Here is a 17,079-nt window from a genome sequence, read left to right as displayed (position 1 = left end):
GTCTCTAAAGTCCTACAAGAAAAATTTCAATGATATATCAAGGCATAACAATAAATGTTGAATTCTGGCTTGCAGCCAGTCGGACAGTGTGCTAGATGAAGGAGCACCTGAAAGCCAACTGACCAGTTTGAACAATGCCTTCTTTGGTTTTAATTTATTTGTGTCATCTTTATTTGTTGACGTGTCTGAGGGAACAGTCTTAAACAGTCTTTATTACTGTTTGGTAACCAATCAGGTTTAAGGTAATATTGCCCTTGTGATTCTTTCTGGAACAATTTTCAGGGTTCTTCAAACACACATTGATAAGCAGGGCCAGTCGGTCTTCTCTCATTGCTAACAGAAATTTCTTTCTTTGTCTTTCAGGTGATAACTCTAGAAGGCTGGGTGGACATCATGTATTTTGTCATGGATGCTCACTCCTTTTACAACTTCATTTACTTTATTCTTCTAATTATTGTAAGTTTCCTTTTTTGTATCTTGTAAGGGTTAGAATCAGAATGCATGAGTTGGGTCTTCTTTATCAAGGTGTCAGTCTAACAGCCAGGCAATTATTCTAACCGTTTACTTTTCGTTAGGAAACTCACACATATATTTTCCTATATGTATATATATTATAATTATACAGGATTTATATAGCATCAACAGTTTGGGCAGTTCTTTACAATATGAAGGCAGACATTACAGTTACAATACAGTTTGGTACCAGAGGAATCAGAGGGCTTGCTCAATAGAGCTTACAGTCTAGGAGGGAGGATCAAGTGATACAAAAGGTAATAGCTATGGGGGATGAGCTGATAGAGAAAGTAAAAACAGTGTATTAGTTAGATGCAGGATTGGCTTCTTTGAAGAGAAGGATTTTCAGGGATCGTCTAAAGGTGGATAGAATAGGAGATAGTTGGACAGATTGGGGTAGGGAGTTTTACCATATACAGTATTACCATATATAGCAGTTTTACATTGTTTAAAAACATATTATAAACTGAATTCCACTTTAATACAATGTCCTAATCTCTTTTTTAGATTGGATCATTTTTCATGATCAACCTTTGTCTAGTCGTCATAGCTACACAATTTTCTGAAACAAAGCAGCGGGAAAGCCAACTGATGAAGGAGCAAAGGGTCCGCTTCCTTTCCAATGCCAGCACGTTGGCCAGCTTCTCTGAGCCTGGCAGCTGTTATGATGAGCTACTCAAATACTTGGTCTATGTGACCCGCAAAGCTAGCAAACGGGTAGTCCAGCTCTACCGAGCGGCAGTCTTCAAATTTGGGTTAAGTTCTAGTCCGGTAGTAAAGACCACCACTGAGAAGCCCAACCACAAGCATAGGAGAAGAAGGTCTTCTGTCCATCATCTAATCCATCACCACCACCATCACCATCACCACTATCACCTGGGAAATGGGAGCTTGCGAGCACCACAGGCCAGCCCAGAGCTCAGCGAAGTGGAAACCAGTTCTCCTCATAATGGAAATAGATTAATGCTGCCCTTTCCAGGTCCCCAGGCCTCGCCCATTGCTTCTGCCTCTAACACACAATCCATTCATAGCATCTACCATGCTGATTGTCACCTTGAACCTGTGCATTGCGTGCCTGTTTTTGCCCAGTCTGGCTCTGGTACGGCCAATCCGGAGGCTGTCCAAAGGAGTATTGCAGGGAATAAAAACTATCCTACTGTACACCCAAGTTTATCCCATGAAATGCAGAAGAAGACAGAACAAACAGAAGAGACAGAAAACCCTTTGATCACAAATGACCCCAACTTGTATACAGGGCCAATGTATAATTCCATGAACAGGCTACTAGAGACCCAGAGTACAGGTATGGGTATATAAAATAATGCTTTAAACTCTAGACTTCGTATATGTCTTGGGGTTTGCCGACAGTTAGAGAAAAAAAGTACTCCCAACCTCTGTTGCTTATTAATTAATGCAGGCAAAAAGGAGCCACAATAATTTCTAAGCCATTTTGTTTTTTCAGTGCTCAGAGTAGTCCATCTCAAGAGAGTACCGGGGAAATGGCCTTGGGTAAAAGTCAAGGATATCCATGTTGCAATAGGATACCAAAGTGTAAATTCATATCTTAATCCCATTTTAATTCTCTGCTCTTCAAAATATTTGAATGAATTCTATGATTGGAGTCTTTCTGCTGCAGGTTCCAGGAGCTGGTGATCAGAAGACCTCAATTAAGTGGGGACATCTCTCTTCTAATTCCCTGATAGAATTAAGAAACCTTTGGATAATTTGGCCCACTAGGATCCAATCCTATCAATTTTGGGTTGACTGACCCCTTATAAAAAGGCCATAGTTATGTTTTACCATTTTATATTCTATTGTAATTTATAAGGCAGAGAAATGTTGTAACTGTGGTTAAGCTGGGAGCTAGAACCTTGGTAAGTGGGAAAGATCTCCTTGTCAGGGGTGAAGAATGTTATAAGAAACTGCTGACAAATCAGTCTAATTTCTTCCAAAAACACATCCATCACCTTGCTTGTTTCTCCATATGCCTAAATGTAAAATAGACCAGGAACAGGACGATTGTTTTTCTAAGGCAAGAAAGTTCATGGCTGTTGTAGCAGGGATTGTGCCAAGGTTTTAGTAGTGAAGGATCAGTGTATCCTCTCCAAGGTCCTTGGAAGCTGTGAGATTCCAACAGGTGATAGAACTTATCTTTATTTATCCATAAACCACTTTTGGTTGAACTTCATATTGACCAAAACTGCTAGCCATTTTAAAACTAAACATCCTACCTAAACACAGGCAACACAAGGTGACTGCCAATGCCATTATCAGCAAGCAAATCTCTCTGATAAATGTTTTACTCTCGTATTACAAGCTGAATGTTTCCACTTTTTCCAACCTTGGAGAGTTCTCATTTGACCAAGGGGCGTATATCCAAGGCAAGTCTTAGACCTAACGTGAGGGTAGTTGAGCTCTTAATACATATTACAATGACTAAAAGATTAGAGGGCTTCACACTGGGCCCTCCAAGATATTCAGAAGCTGGTGAGTGATTTACCTCTTCAGAAACAATCCACAGTGGAAATTTCAAATTAGTTCAGACAGATCCATGAAATAACCTGGTTTCTTTTTTATTTGAAGTGCTTTTATATAGCTGTATTTTAATTTGATTGCTATTCACGAATACATAAGTGTCAAATGTTAGTCTGATGACATCTGGATAAAGCGTTACCCTAAAGTGGATTAAGTCTTTTATTTTTTTTATACAAACCAGGTACCCGGGAGAAGCCATCATTTTTCTTGTCAACCATTGTTGGTTATGTTTCACAAACAGCAAAGCAGGGGGTTGACTAGTAATGCAAATCGTATTCTAAATTAGGTTCATTACCTTCCACATTACTGCTATGAAGGCACAAATAGCTGGCTTCCCCGGTGACCTGTCACAGAGGTCCTGCATGCTTTGTCTTGGTACAAATATGGTCTCATTCAGATTGCAGTTATATGCATGCTACTGAAACACAGCAACACCTACGCTACCATAATAACAATATGTAGCTTCTGCTGTTCATGTGCATTATTTTATACAACCATATAATGCTTAATATTTATATTTCCAATATTTTAAAAACATATAAAATGTATGATATACCTGACATAGAGTTCAACGATCTCTTTACCATAGCTGCATATCTCTTTTTAAAATTGTTTGATTATTGGTATATTAAAATAAATATGTAATAGCATGCAGTGGGGGAGATTTACTAAAACTAACGCACTCAGAATCTGGTGCAGCTATAAATGGTAGCCAATCAGATTCTAGCTTGAAGTTGTTCAATTAAGCTTTGACAATAAACCCTGCAAGCTGATTGGTTTCTATGCAGAGCTGCACCATATTTCACACCATGCAGTTTTAGTAAATAACCCTCAATTTCTGCTTATACTCCACCCTCTGATTGTTGTAGTACAATAATGAATGATTATCCTTCTGATCGGCTAATTGAATTATATTGTTACTTAAATTCAAAAACAGCTGACCCATGATGGAAGTGTGCTGCATACCAATTCCAGAGCAGTAAACCTGAAATTATTTAGCGTCACTACAGTATATGTGACATTACTCAAGAGCAGGGGCGGACTGACCATTTGGAAACTCGGGCACTGCCCGAGGGCCCGGGGTCAGTAGGGGGCCCCATGAGATGCCCCTGGTACCTTTTTCATAGGCTTTTTTGAGTTTGGGCAAGGACACAGGGGCCCCATGATCCCCTATTGCCAGGGGGCCCCATGAGTTGTCAGTCCGCCCCTGCTCAAGAGCTTTATGTGGCCCAGGGGTGCACCTTCCATTTGTGGCCTCTGACAGGTATTTTGCTTTGTGTCAAGTTCTCTTGAACAAGGGCCTCATGGACGAAAATGGGCAACACAAACCCTCTTCCATGATACCCCGTGTGATTGTACAGGTGAGAATGTTCATGGCTGCTTTTTGATGTTTATAAGGAATTGCTTTTCACTGGTTAATTGTGGCCTTAGGTATCTGCAAGGGATCATGTAAAATTCAAGCTGCCAATTCAGAAATCGAGCCCTTAGATCCAGAAGTGTGTTCTCACTGCAAGGAACCAGAGACCCCTGATAATGATGATGTGGATTCTGACAGTGACGGGGCCTATGAATTCACACAAGACACTCAATGCAGCGAGAAAACTGAGCCACCAAAGGGGAAGACGAGGACCAAGAACACCAACAAGTTGCTAAAACTTTGGAAGATGGTGTGCGAGACCTTTAGGAAGATTGTGGACAGTAAATACTTTGGGCGTGGAATCATGATCGCTATCCTGATCAACACTTTGAGCATGGGGATTGAGTACCATGAGCAGGTAATGTTCTCAGGGGGTTTCCTTCTTTTCCTTTAAAATGATCAAGTCTTGTCCTCTGCCACATTAGGAAGGTGCTGGGTCTTCCCAGAATCTAGTTTTCATACCATCAGTAACTGTAGCAGAACTCCCCCTCCCATTGTTTATACTTTTTTTTGCATGATGATGTTGGGTAGCTCAACTGGGACAAGCAGCAGAAATGTCTAAGTGGTCCTTATAGTATATCTCTCACACACCAGCAGCTAAGGTGAGCCAGTCAGACTCAACTGAATTGTGCAGTGCTGAGAACCTAACACCGATTGCTTGAAGACAGGAAAAGATTTCAGAAAGAACATCTTTAATTTAATTTGCATGGGAATACTTACTCAATGTCCAGTCAGTGACCAAGCTGTATTGGTAAGCAGCCCTGAAGAAAACCGAGGTCATCGACCTAGATACATTGACAGTGATGACTGGATCACAAGACTGACCATACAAAATTAAAAATATTTTGGAACATAAGGAAGTTTTTATATATTTTTTAAATTTGCGTACTGGATGGCTTTCCCCTTTAAAAAGCATAATTAAATTAAAAGCAAATCAGCAAATATATTACACATAAGGACAGACAAACTTGGATTTTAATAAATGTTGTGCCATGGGCTCTTTAAATTAGCCTATTGTACTGAGTTCCATTAATAATTATATTGACAATAAATTCTTTTGGCTTTCCACGTTCATTAATCCCCTTTACTGCTCTGCTGTGTCCAGCAGTAATAGAAGCTAGGACAGCTGCTTATACTGTAAACTGAATGTATGGAGTGTAATTGAACACTTCAATAACACCTAATACACTCACACATACTATACATCTTCATGACAGGTTTCCATTAACTGGAAACAACAGATATTGTTCATTGTTTATTGTAAAAAAAAAAAAAAAAATCACAGGATTTACATGGCACCAACAGCTTGCAAAATTGTTTGCAAAATAAAGGGAGACAGCAGGGTTACAATACAATTCAAGAAGAAGGATCCTGCTTGTGAGAGTTTACAATCAAAAGGGAAAGAGCGAGTGATGCCAAACAAAGCAACAGTGTGGGGGTGAGTTTTTGGAGAAACTTTAATTCATTTGTTAGGTAGAGGCTGGATATGCTTGCCTGAAGAGATGAGTTTTCAGGCACCACCTATAGGCGGACAGAGTAGGAGATAGCTGGAAAGATTGAGGTAAGGGGGTCCCGAAAACTGGAGAAGCTCTGGAGACGTTCAAGAGGGGAGCATGGGAGGAGGTGATGCGGGACTTAGAGATCAGAAGGTCTTGAGGGGTAACAAAGAGGACAAATTGTTTGAATTTTTGAGACAAGGTTGGTGAGGTAGCTTGGGGCAGAGTTGAGGAAGGTTTTGTAAGTTGTTAATATTTGATTTTATTTGCTGGATGATTGGCAACCAGTTTAGGAATTGGCAGAGAGGGATTGCAGACACTGAGTGGTTGGCAAGGTGGATGAGTCTGGCAGCACCATTCATGATAGATTGAAGGACAGAAAAGCCTGTGTAGAGGTGGGTCAACAAGTAGGGAGTTATAGTATTCAAGGTGAGAGATAGCAAGACAGTGAACTAGTAGCTTGGAGGTGTTCCTGGTTAAGAAGGGGCTAATTTAGGAACAAAATAGGTAGCGAGATTTGGACATTGAGCAGATTTGGGGCTGAAATGAAAGGTTGGAGTCCAGAATTACACCTAGCACCCTGATATGAGGGAGAGGAAGGAAAGTTGTGCTATTAATCACAATGGAAAAATCTGGGATGGGGAAAAGAAATATAATCCGCTCTGTTTTTGAAAGACTGAGTTTTGGGAGGTGGTGTGACACCCATGCAGAAATGTCAGTTAGTAAATTGGTAATGTGCAAGGGGATTGAAGGGGTTTGAGGATGGAGTCTTAGAGGACCTATTTGAATGAAGGAAGAGGAGAGGAGGATGTAGGGTTGTAAGTGATGCTGAAGGAGCACTTATAAATATAGGAGGAGAAAAAGGAAGCAACAGAGTCTTGGAGGCCAAGGGAGTGAGTTTTTTTAAGAGGAACAAGTGGTCAACTGTGTCAGGGATGGCAGAAAGATTGTAAGAGTACTGAGAAGGGGCAATTGGTTTTAGCAATTAACAAGTTATTAGTGAGTTTTAGAAGGGCAGTTTCTGTGGAGTGTTGTGGGTGAAACCAGACTGTAAAGGGTTGTTGGTCACTCAGGCTTGATGTGAAGGCTTTGATAAGTCTGTGACCTTCTCCACTGTCTGCCTGAAGGGATTATTTATTTATTTCAGGTACTTATATAGCGCCGTCAATTTACGCAAAGCTTTACATATATATATATATTGTACATTCACATCAGTCCCTAACCCTCAAGGGGCGTACAATCTAAGGTCCCTAACTCACATTCATACATACACATTCTGCATCCTCCTAGAGCAGAAACTCCTCCTCCTAAGTTTTAACCAGTGCTTTGCTGGACAGTGATAGAAGTCACAAGACTGCTATATACTGCTGATGAGAAAAGGTATTTAGCAGTTAAAATTTACTACAGTAATTGCATTTCCATGTTCTTTGTACTGTGGGAGACCAGATATAGTGAATGCAGAGTCCGGGGAGACCAGATATAGTGAATGCACGGTCCAGGGAGACCAGATATAGTGAATGCAGGGTCCTGGGAGGCCAGATATAGTGAATGCAGGGTCCAAGGAGACCTGATATAGTGAATGCAGGGATCAAGGAGACCTGATATAGTGAATGCAGGGTCCGGGGAGACCGGATATAGTGAATGCAGGGTCCGGGGAGACCTGATATAGTGAATGCAGGGTCCGGGGAGACCAGATATAGTGAATGCAGGGTCCTGGGAGACCAGATATAGTGAATTCAGGGTCCAGAGAGAGTGGATATAGTGAATGCAGGGTCTGGGGAGACCAGATATAGTGAATGCAGGGTCTGGGGAGACCAGGTATAGTGAATTCAGGGTCTGGGGAGACCAGATATAGTGAATGCAGGGCCCGGGGAGAGCGGATATAGTGAATGGAGGGTCCGGGGAGACCAGATATAGTGAATGCAGGGTCCTGGGTTTAGTAACACTTTAAGTATAATAACAAAATATATGAGAAAAGAAGCAAACAAAATTGTATGTTGTTTTAGACTTTTTGCTATTTTATTAGGGTCACTTATCCTAATAAAAAATATTGTATTATTTTTCCACAGCCTGAAGAATTGACCAATGCTCTGGAAATCAGTAATATAGTATTTACAAGTTTATTTGCCCTCGAAATGGTTTTAAAACTTCTGGTTTATGGCCCGTTTGGATACATCAAGAACCCTTACAATATATTTGATGGTATCATCGTCATAATTAGGTAAGTTTAAAGCTTGCTATTGTGAATTTGTACTGTATTTTATATGTTTAAAAGTAAAAGTCCTGCCTAAGGCTGGGTTCAGGTACTAGGTACTATGAAGTTTGCATTTGACCCGTTTCTGCATTCGTTTTGCATTTTTGCTCCTGCATTTTTGCCACATTTTTGATGCGTTTTGCATTTATTTTATTATTTTTTTTAATTTTCTTGTTGCTTGGCGGATTTAAAATGTAAAGTGCATCAAAAACTCATAAAAAACACGGCAAAAACGCATCACAAATGCAGCAAAAACACACTACATGCTTTTCTGCAGCACTTGCATTGCAGCCTATAGAACCAAAAGTGCGCCAGGTGAAAACACAAAGATGTGAACCTGTCCCATAGGAAATCATGTCAAATGGGCTGTAGTGCATTTCTGCAAAATGCTGTGGAAAATGCTTAGGTGTGAACCTGGGGTAAGGGCAGATGCCACAAGATGCTGATATTACCTTTTATTAAATATAAAAACTCACATTCTCATAAAAAGAAATCAGATTTGTTTGACAACTTCTTCTGTCTTTCTTCTGTCTTTCATGAATCCATGCTATTTGTTGCTTAAAATATATATATTTTTTTATTTTATTTTTAAAATTTAAAAGTTTTATTAAACTCTCCAGTATCTTCCCAACTATGAAAGTTAAACTAACAGGTCTATAATTACTTGGTAAAGATTTTGATCCCTTTTGAAATATTGGCCCCACATTGGCCTTCCGCCAGTCCAGTGGCACTATGCCAGTCATTAAAGAGTCCCTAGAAATTAGAAACTGTGTGCAATGGTTTTGCACAGAGCAGCCTGGATTCTCCTCTTCTCAGGTCCTCCCTGTTGGCGCTCCTCTTATTTTATTTAGTGCTCTCTGTACCTTTGCTTTTTTTTCTATTTTGTGTATTTTATTGTTTGTACATTTTTATTTGACTTTTTTCATGGTCTGGTTTTCTTCCTTTTGAAAAAAACAAGAGGGTGAAATATGAAAAATGAGGTGCTTTGTTTGGCACAAGAACAGGCTAAGGATAGTTGTAAGGAACCTCCATAACTTTAGGCACCATTTTAAAGCCCATTAAAAAAACACCAAAAATTAATAAATTTTGGCTACCCTCATTCCAATGCATTTCACTGAAATGGACAAATTTGGCTGGAATCTCTTGAGTTTCAGTAAAAGTTTGAGAAGGGGAAAATTCTCAATGTTTACTCAATTTTTACTTATCCGTAATTAGGACTTAGCAGGTAGCAAAACTCAGATTCCCATTTCATTTCCACCAGGTTGGTCATGTCTCTTGCCTAAGACTGTTATCTGAAAGATATTCCTCATTAACATCTCACAAAGTCCCCTTTTGCCCCTTTTTATGTGACTTGTGTATGGGTATTTGATTGTAAGCCCCTTTGTCCCTTTGGGATTTTATATTGTTTACCATTGTTTCTAAAGTATTATTTCTGCCATTCCCCTGTGTGGGTGAAGGAGTCCTTTTATCTTCAACACTTTGGTGGCCCTAGTAGATATATGCTGACCCCTGGGTTGTGTCTCGGTTTGGTCGACAGTAGATAAATGGATTTATGGCAGCCCTGATTATGCACCGTTTTTAATATACAGCAGGTTTGGTTGTTTTTTGGTACAACACTTGATATATGGTATACCCCTATTTTCCCTGAGGAAGGAGATATCTCCAAAATGCATCAGTATTTGTCATCCAACTGATCAAGTCTTACACTTTGGTGGCCCCAGTAGATATATACTGACCCCCCATGTGTCTCGTTTTGGCCCACAGTAGATAAATGGATTTATGGCAGCACTGATTATGCATCGTTTTTAATATACAGCAGGTTTGCTTGGTTTTTGGTACAACACTTGATATATGGTATACCCCTCTTTTCCCTGAGGAAGGAGATCTCTCCGAAATGCATCAGTATTTGTCATCCAACTGATCAAGTATTACACTATGGTGGCCCCAGTAGATATATGCTGACCCCCGATGTGTCTCGTTTTGGCCCACAGTGGATAAATGGATTTATGGCAGCCCTGATTATGCACCGTTTTTAATATACAGCAGGTTTGCTTGGTTTTTGGTACAACACATGATATATGGTATATCCCTCTTTTCCCTGAGGAAGGAGATCTCTCCGAAATGCATCAGTATTTGTCATTCAACTGATCAAGTCTTACAACAGGGCAGATTATATTGGTTTACCATGGACAATGGGGCTTCCCAAACATTATACTGTGTTATGATGTATAAGTACATTCAGATCAGCCATTTGTAATTTTATTGTTATATCCATTTTTGTAATAAAGATTGGAACACATTACCTTTTACTTACACTCACCGGCCACTTTATTAGGTACATCTGTTCAATTGCTTGGTCACACAAATTGCTAATCAGCCAATCACATGGCAGCAGCTCAATGCATTTAGGCATTATAATGTGGTGAAGACGACTTGGTGATGTTCAAAATGAGCATCAGAATGGGGAAGAAGGAGGATTTAAAGTGATTCTAAAGGCTTTTTTTTTTAATAACAGACATATCTATAGTTACCTGCTGTGTGCAGTGGTTTTGTACAGAGCAGCCCAGATCCTCCTCTTCTCGGGTCCCCTATCGATGCTCCTGGCCCCTCCCTCCTGTTGGGTACCCCCACAGAAAGCAGCTTGCTATGGGGGCACCCGCTGCTCTGTGTATCCATTCACACATGGAGCTGTGGCTGTGCCCTGCCCCCTTTCTCTTCTCATTGGCTCACTGGCTGTGATTGACAGCAGTGGGAGCCAATGGCTCCCTCTTCTGTCTCAGACAATGAAGAGAGGGAATACCAGGATAGCTGAGACTCCAGTGCATATCGCTGGATTGAGAGGGGGCTTATGTGAGTATTGGGGGGGTTGGGGGGGATGCTGTACAGAGAAGATTTTCCACCTTCATGCATAGAATGCTTGAAGGTAAAAAACCTTGAGCCTTTACAACCACTTTAGGTGAAACGTGGCATGATTATTGGTGTCAGACAGGCTGGTCTGAGTATTTCAAGAACTGCTGATCTACTGTTATTTTTACACACAACCATCTCTAGGGTTTACAGAGAATGGTCCGAAAAAGAGAAAATATCCAGTGAGCCGCAGTTGTGTGGACAAAAAATGCCTTGATAATGTCAGAGGAGAATGGGCAGACTGGTTGCTGCGACATTCAGATGGTAGGGTCAGAATTTGGTGTAAACAACATGAAAGCATGGATCCATCCTGCCTTGTATCAATGGTTCAGGCTGGTGGTGGGGGTGTAATGGTGTGGGGGAGAGTTTCTTGGCACTAGCAAGGTAGATCTAATAAAGTGGCCAGTGAGAGTATATGCTTATACATGAAAGGAAGAATACAGTTTCTCTGGAAGAATTGATGGTTTTAATGTTTTGCATATATTTCAAAGGTCAGATTTTTTACTTCTTTTGAATATCTGCTGGTTACATCCTATTAAAAGGGTCAGTTTACAAAAACTGTTCCAGATTAAAGAGAGACTATGGGGTTTATTTACTAAACCTGGTTGACTCAGAATCTTGTCCACTTCTGCATAAAAACCAATCAGCTTCCAGGTTTTCCAGGCTGAAGCTTAACTGAACATGCTAAGGTTAGAAGCTGATTGGCTACCATGCACAGGTGCCCAAGATTCTGAGTCAACCAGGTTTAGTAAATAAACCCCTATGTGTCACGGTCAGGGGTCAGGCTTGGAAACCAATAACTATAGCAGTAGAGAGGCTCCCACCGACCAGTAGGATGAATACACAAGTAGGTCACCCTCGAGGAAGACACGGGATCACCAGATCTCCTGATGGTGGAGATGGGTTTTGATATGTGTTAGTACCAGGTGGTGATCCTCAGGATTGCCCCACCAGGAGGTGAGCCGGGGTCCAGTAGCAGATATTGCAGGTAGGGATCAAGTAGAAGCGTAGTCAGTAAACAAGCCAGAGATCTGTAACAAGTGGTTGTAAGTTGGGATCAAGCAACATAATCAAGGAATAAGCCAAGGTCGATGAGTAATGGTAGTGGAGATACGCAAAGGAGCAAGATATGGGCTGGACAGAGCACAATAATCTGGCAAACAGGAAGTGCAGGGGCATGGCTTAAATCAGGAAGCTCATGGGAGGAGCAAGGAGTTCAAAGTTCAAAGCTCATAAGCAGGGGCGGACTGACCATTCAAGCACTCGGGCACTGCCCGAGGGCCCGGGGTCAGTAGGGGGCCCCATGAAATGCCCCTGGCACCTTTTTTATAGGCTTTTTGGGTGTACTTTGAGCGTGGGAAAGGACACAGGGGCCCCATGATCCCCTATTGCTCGGGGGCCCCATGAGTTGTCAGTCCGCCCCTGCTCATAAGTTGACTACCACTGCCATACACGGTTTTAATCTAGTATATTGCTAGTGAAACCTGCCTTGGTGCTCAAGGAGGTAATTAGGAGGCTGCGCCTTTGAAGACTTTCGGCTACAACCAAGAAATGAGTGACAGATGCTATGGCCAATAACATGTAAGGATCCAGAATACTCTCTTTAGACACATCTAGGTATGATTTATTCTGTGTTCTTTTTTCAAAGGGTTGTTAGCCAACTTGTGTTTTATTCATGCAGTGTGTGGGAGATCATCGGACAGCAGGGAGGCGGTCTGTCTGTCCTCCGGACATTCCGGCTCATGAGGGTTCTGAAATTGGTGCGGTTCATGCCAGCTCTGCAGCGCCAGCTAGTGGTGCTGATGAAAACGATGGACAACGTGGCCACTTTTTGTATGTTGCTGATGCTCTTCATTTTCATCTTCAGGTAGGCACTCAATACCTCAAAATATTTTTGCAGAGTAGTTCTAGGCGTAAGATTAAAAAAAATAGAAAAAATGGGAACTGGCAGAGCAATCCACCAATGAAATGTTCTTCCATCGGATGCAAATCAAAATCATGCAGTTAAATTAGACCTAAATGAAATTGCTACAATCTCATATGAGCGTCAGTATTTTATTGTAAGTTCAAATGTTTTCAGTCTTTTGAAATCTGCTTTCATTAAAATAATAGCTGATGATCCTGCCATTTGGGATCTTGTTTAGCCACATCCTGTGATTAGATGACAACTGTCTCCCAGATATGCTTGCGTTGTCACCCTGTTGCATGAGTCCCTGGGGGAGGCCACTAATGGCCATGTCAACACACATTGCATAGGCATGGAGCAACATTGTCAGAAAGCTGGTCCAGAGCAATGATGTGCATGCACATCTGGAGTGAGTGCATATAGACAGGAAGTGGCTGAAATGGGCTGCAGAAGATGCAAAAAGCGTAAAAAAGTAAAAATACAATTTTATGGGGAAAATAAAACGTGATGATTGTGTTTGATCCAAGGTGCTTTAACAAGCCAACTGTCATCCAGTTGGGGATGCAGATGGGTTTAAAAATGAGAAATAAAGATTAAAGTGTAACTAAACCCAAAAACAAAAATGTAAAATATTAAAAAAATATTAAAGCTTACCAGTCCATATATGTGGTGGCTGCATTAGTTTTTTTTCTTTCCCAGAGTGACAGTGCTTGCTGACTGTATGGGGAAGCACCCTAAGACAGGAGTATAACCCCCAATCTTCTCAGTAACAGTATGTAGTCCTCAGAAATAGCTAGGAACAATGTAACTGATCAGGATTCAGAAGAGGCAGAGAGTACAGGAAGTGCTTGGATTTCTGGCAGGATCAAGAGGTATATTGCACTTATTGAACAGATATAACAAAACACTTTCAATGGTATATTTAACAGACCAAAAGGGATTAAAGTGTTACTAAACCCCGGACCCTGCATTCATTATATCTGGTCTCCCCGGATCCTGCATTGACTATATCCGGTCTCCCTGGACCCTGCATTCACTATATCTGGTCTCCCCGGACCCTGCATTCACTATATCCGGTCTCCCCAGACCCTGCATTCACTATATCTGGTCTCCCCGGGCCCTGCATTCACTATATCTGGTCTCCCCGGACCCTGCATTCACTATATCTGGTCTCTCCGGGCCCTGCATTCACTATATCTGGTCTCCCCGGACCCTGCATTCACTATATCTGGTCTCCCCGGACCCTGCATTCACTATATCTGCTCTCCCAGGACCCTGCATTCACTATATCTGCTCTCCCAGGACCCTGCATTCACTATATCTGCTCTCCCAGGACCCTGCATTCACTATATCTGCTCTCCCAGGACCCTGCATTCACTATATCCGGTCTCCCCGGACCCTGCATTCACTATATCTGGTCTCCCCGGACCCTGCATTCACTATATCTGGTCTCCCCGGACCCTGCATTCACTATATCCGGTCTCCCAGGAGCCTGCATTCACTATATCCGGTCTCCCCGGGCCCCGCATTCACTATATCTGGTCTCCCAGGACCCTGCATTCACTATATCCGGTCTCCCCGGACCCTGCTTTCACTATATCTGGTCTCCCTGGACCCTGCATTCACTATATCCACTCTCCCCGGACCCTGCATTCACTATATCCGGTCTCCCCGGATCCTGCATTTACTATATCTGGTCTCCCTGTACCCTGCATTCACTATATCTGGTCTCCCCGGATCCTGCGTTCACTATATCTGGTCTCCCAGGACCCTGCATTCACTATATCTGGTCTCCCCGGACCCTGCATTCACTATATCTGGTCTCCCTGTACTCTGCATTCACTATATCCGGTCTCCCCGGACCCTGCATTCACTATATCTGGTCTCCCCGGACCCTGCATTCACTATATCTGGTCTCCCCGGACCCTGCATTCACTATATCCTGTCTCCCAGGACCCTGCATTCACTATATCTGGTCTCCCCGGACCCTGCATTCACTATATCTGGTCTCCCAGGACCCTGCATTCACTATATCTGTCTCCCCGGACCCTGCATTCACTATATCTGGTCTCCCCGGACCCTGCATTTACTATATCTGGTCTCCCCGGACCCTGCATTCACTATATCTGGTTTCCCACAGTACACACAACATGGAAATGCAATTATTTTAGTAAATATAAACTGCTAAATACCTTTTCTCATCAGCAGTTAGAGCAGTCTTGTGACTTCTATCAGTGTCCAGCTGAGCGCTTGTAGGAGGAGTTTTCATTCTCCTCTGACTGTCCTATGTGGCTGCATAACCCCTGACCCTCTATCTGGACAGTGCAGATTGGTCCTGTGCTGATCACATGCACCCTACCAAAGAAAAAAAAAACTCTCTAGCCATACACACTAAATTGAGCATGTGCAGAGTGATTCCTAGAGCTCTGTACTATCAGCAGATGGATTGGGGACAGTAGAAGGAGGGGAGGATCAGAGAAAACAGGATCAAACAGCCTTTTTACACAATGCGGATTAACTCCTTATATTCCACCTTGAGTATAACAAGCATGCTTTACGGCATATACAGATTGCTTTTACTGTTGTGGGTTTAGTAACACTTTAAACAATACAATTTCATTATTGGGGTTTAAATATACTTAAAAACACAAACAGTCCCACACCTAATATCTCCTCAGCAGGTTCTGTACTTTTTCATACATTTTTAACCTTTTATTTGTCATGTTTCTCAGTATTTTAGGCATGCACCTATTTGGCTGCAAATTTGCATCTGAAAGAGACGGAGACACCCTCCCTGACAGGAAGAACTTTGACTCCCTTCTGTGGGCTACAGTCACCGTTTTCCAGGTATTGTAATCCACACACCGACATTCACTTACTGGTCCATATGCACAGCATCTTCCTGGTGGGCTCCTCTGTGCTCCTCAGATGGGGTGGAAATTAATACTTACAAAAGGGCCTGTATGACATTTTTTGTGCTCCTCAATGTACAGGTTAAACCTATTAGGTAGGTGTCTCATCACACAGCGGAAGCAAAAGAATGTTACATGACTTCCGCTTGCAACGCGAAACGTCATCACTTTTACACCTGCAAATCATGTAGTGTTTCCATTTTTTTGTCTAACTGCTGTATTTAATAACTGTGTATGTACATTTTAACAATATTGTAGGGTCAGGAATATTTAAAGCCTGGAAAGTGGAGTCAACCCAGGGCTTCTAATATGGTGAGATCATTCAAGACAAAATTGTAGGGTCAGGAATATTTAAAGCCTGGAAGGTGGAGTCAACCTGGGGCTTCTAATATGGTGAGATCATTCAAGACAATATTGTAGGGTCAGGAATATTTAAAGCCTGGAAAGTGGAGTCAACCCAGGGCTTCTAATATGGTGAGATCATTCAAGACAATATTGTAGGGTCAGGAATATTTAAAGCCTGGAAGGTGGAGTCAACCCAGGGCTTCTAATATGGTGAGATCATTCAAGACAATATTGTAGGGTCAGGAATATTTAAAGCCTGGAAAGTGGAGTCAACCCGGGGCTTTTAATATGGTGAGATCATTCAAGACAATATTGTAGGATCAGGAATATTTAAAGCCTGGAAAGTGGAGTCAACCCGGGGCTTCTAATATGGTGAGATCATTCAAGACAATATTGTAGGGTCAGGAATATTTAAAGCCTGGAAAGTGGAGTCAACCTGGGGCTTCTAATATGGTGAGATCATTCAAGACAATATTGTAGGGTCAGGAATATTTAAAGCCTGGAAAGTGGAGTCAACCCAGGGCTTCTAATATGGTGAGATCATTCAAGACAATATTGTAGGGTCAGGAATATTTAAAGCCTGGAAGGTGGAGTCAACCTGGGGCTTCTAAACAATGAGATCATTCCGGACTGTTCCTGTCCACTTGGGAGTGTTTGGGTGTTCTCACCACCTTTGTGTGTAACATCTGGGTTTATAAAGAAATTTGATGCACACAAAGTGGATTTCATTCTTTTGCAGCTAGAGAGGAATATATTTAAATGAACATTTTTGTCCCTGTGTTTCAGCTTTAAAC

General features: G+C 41.8%; 1 protein-coding gene across 3 annotated transcripts in view; it reads left to right on the top strand.

Moving 5' to 3' along the window:
- CACNA1G (calcium voltage-gated channel subunit alpha1 G) overlaps positions 1-17,079 on the top strand; it is a 132,786-nt gene that overhangs the window by 33,465 nt on the left and 82,242 nt on the right. For all 3 annotated transcript variants that reach the window (XM_089677591.1, XM_089677593.1, XM_089677590.1), the window contains exons 6-11: positions 364-456; positions 1,021-1,816; positions 4,480-4,823; positions 8,031-8,182; positions 12,804-12,989; positions 15,761-15,875. In XM_089677591.1, the coding sequence (XP_089533717.1) occupies positions 364-456; positions 1,021-1,816; positions 4,480-4,823; positions 8,031-8,182; positions 12,804-12,989; positions 15,761-15,875 (1,686 nt within the window). The remainder of the gene's footprint in view (positions 1-363; positions 457-1,020; positions 1,817-4,479; positions 4,824-8,030; positions 8,183-12,803; positions 12,990-15,760; positions 15,876-17,079) is intronic.

This window comes from Staurois parvus, unplaced genomic scaffold (genome assembly GCF_062004578.1).
Source record: "Staurois parvus isolate SC_StPar_1 unplaced genomic scaffold, SC_StPar_1.0 ptg000189l, whole genome shotgun sequence".
Lineage (NCBI taxonomy): Eukaryota > Metazoa > Chordata > Amphibia > Anura > Ranidae > Staurois > Staurois parvus.
This window is presented reverse-complemented; position numbering and strand designations above follow the sequence as displayed.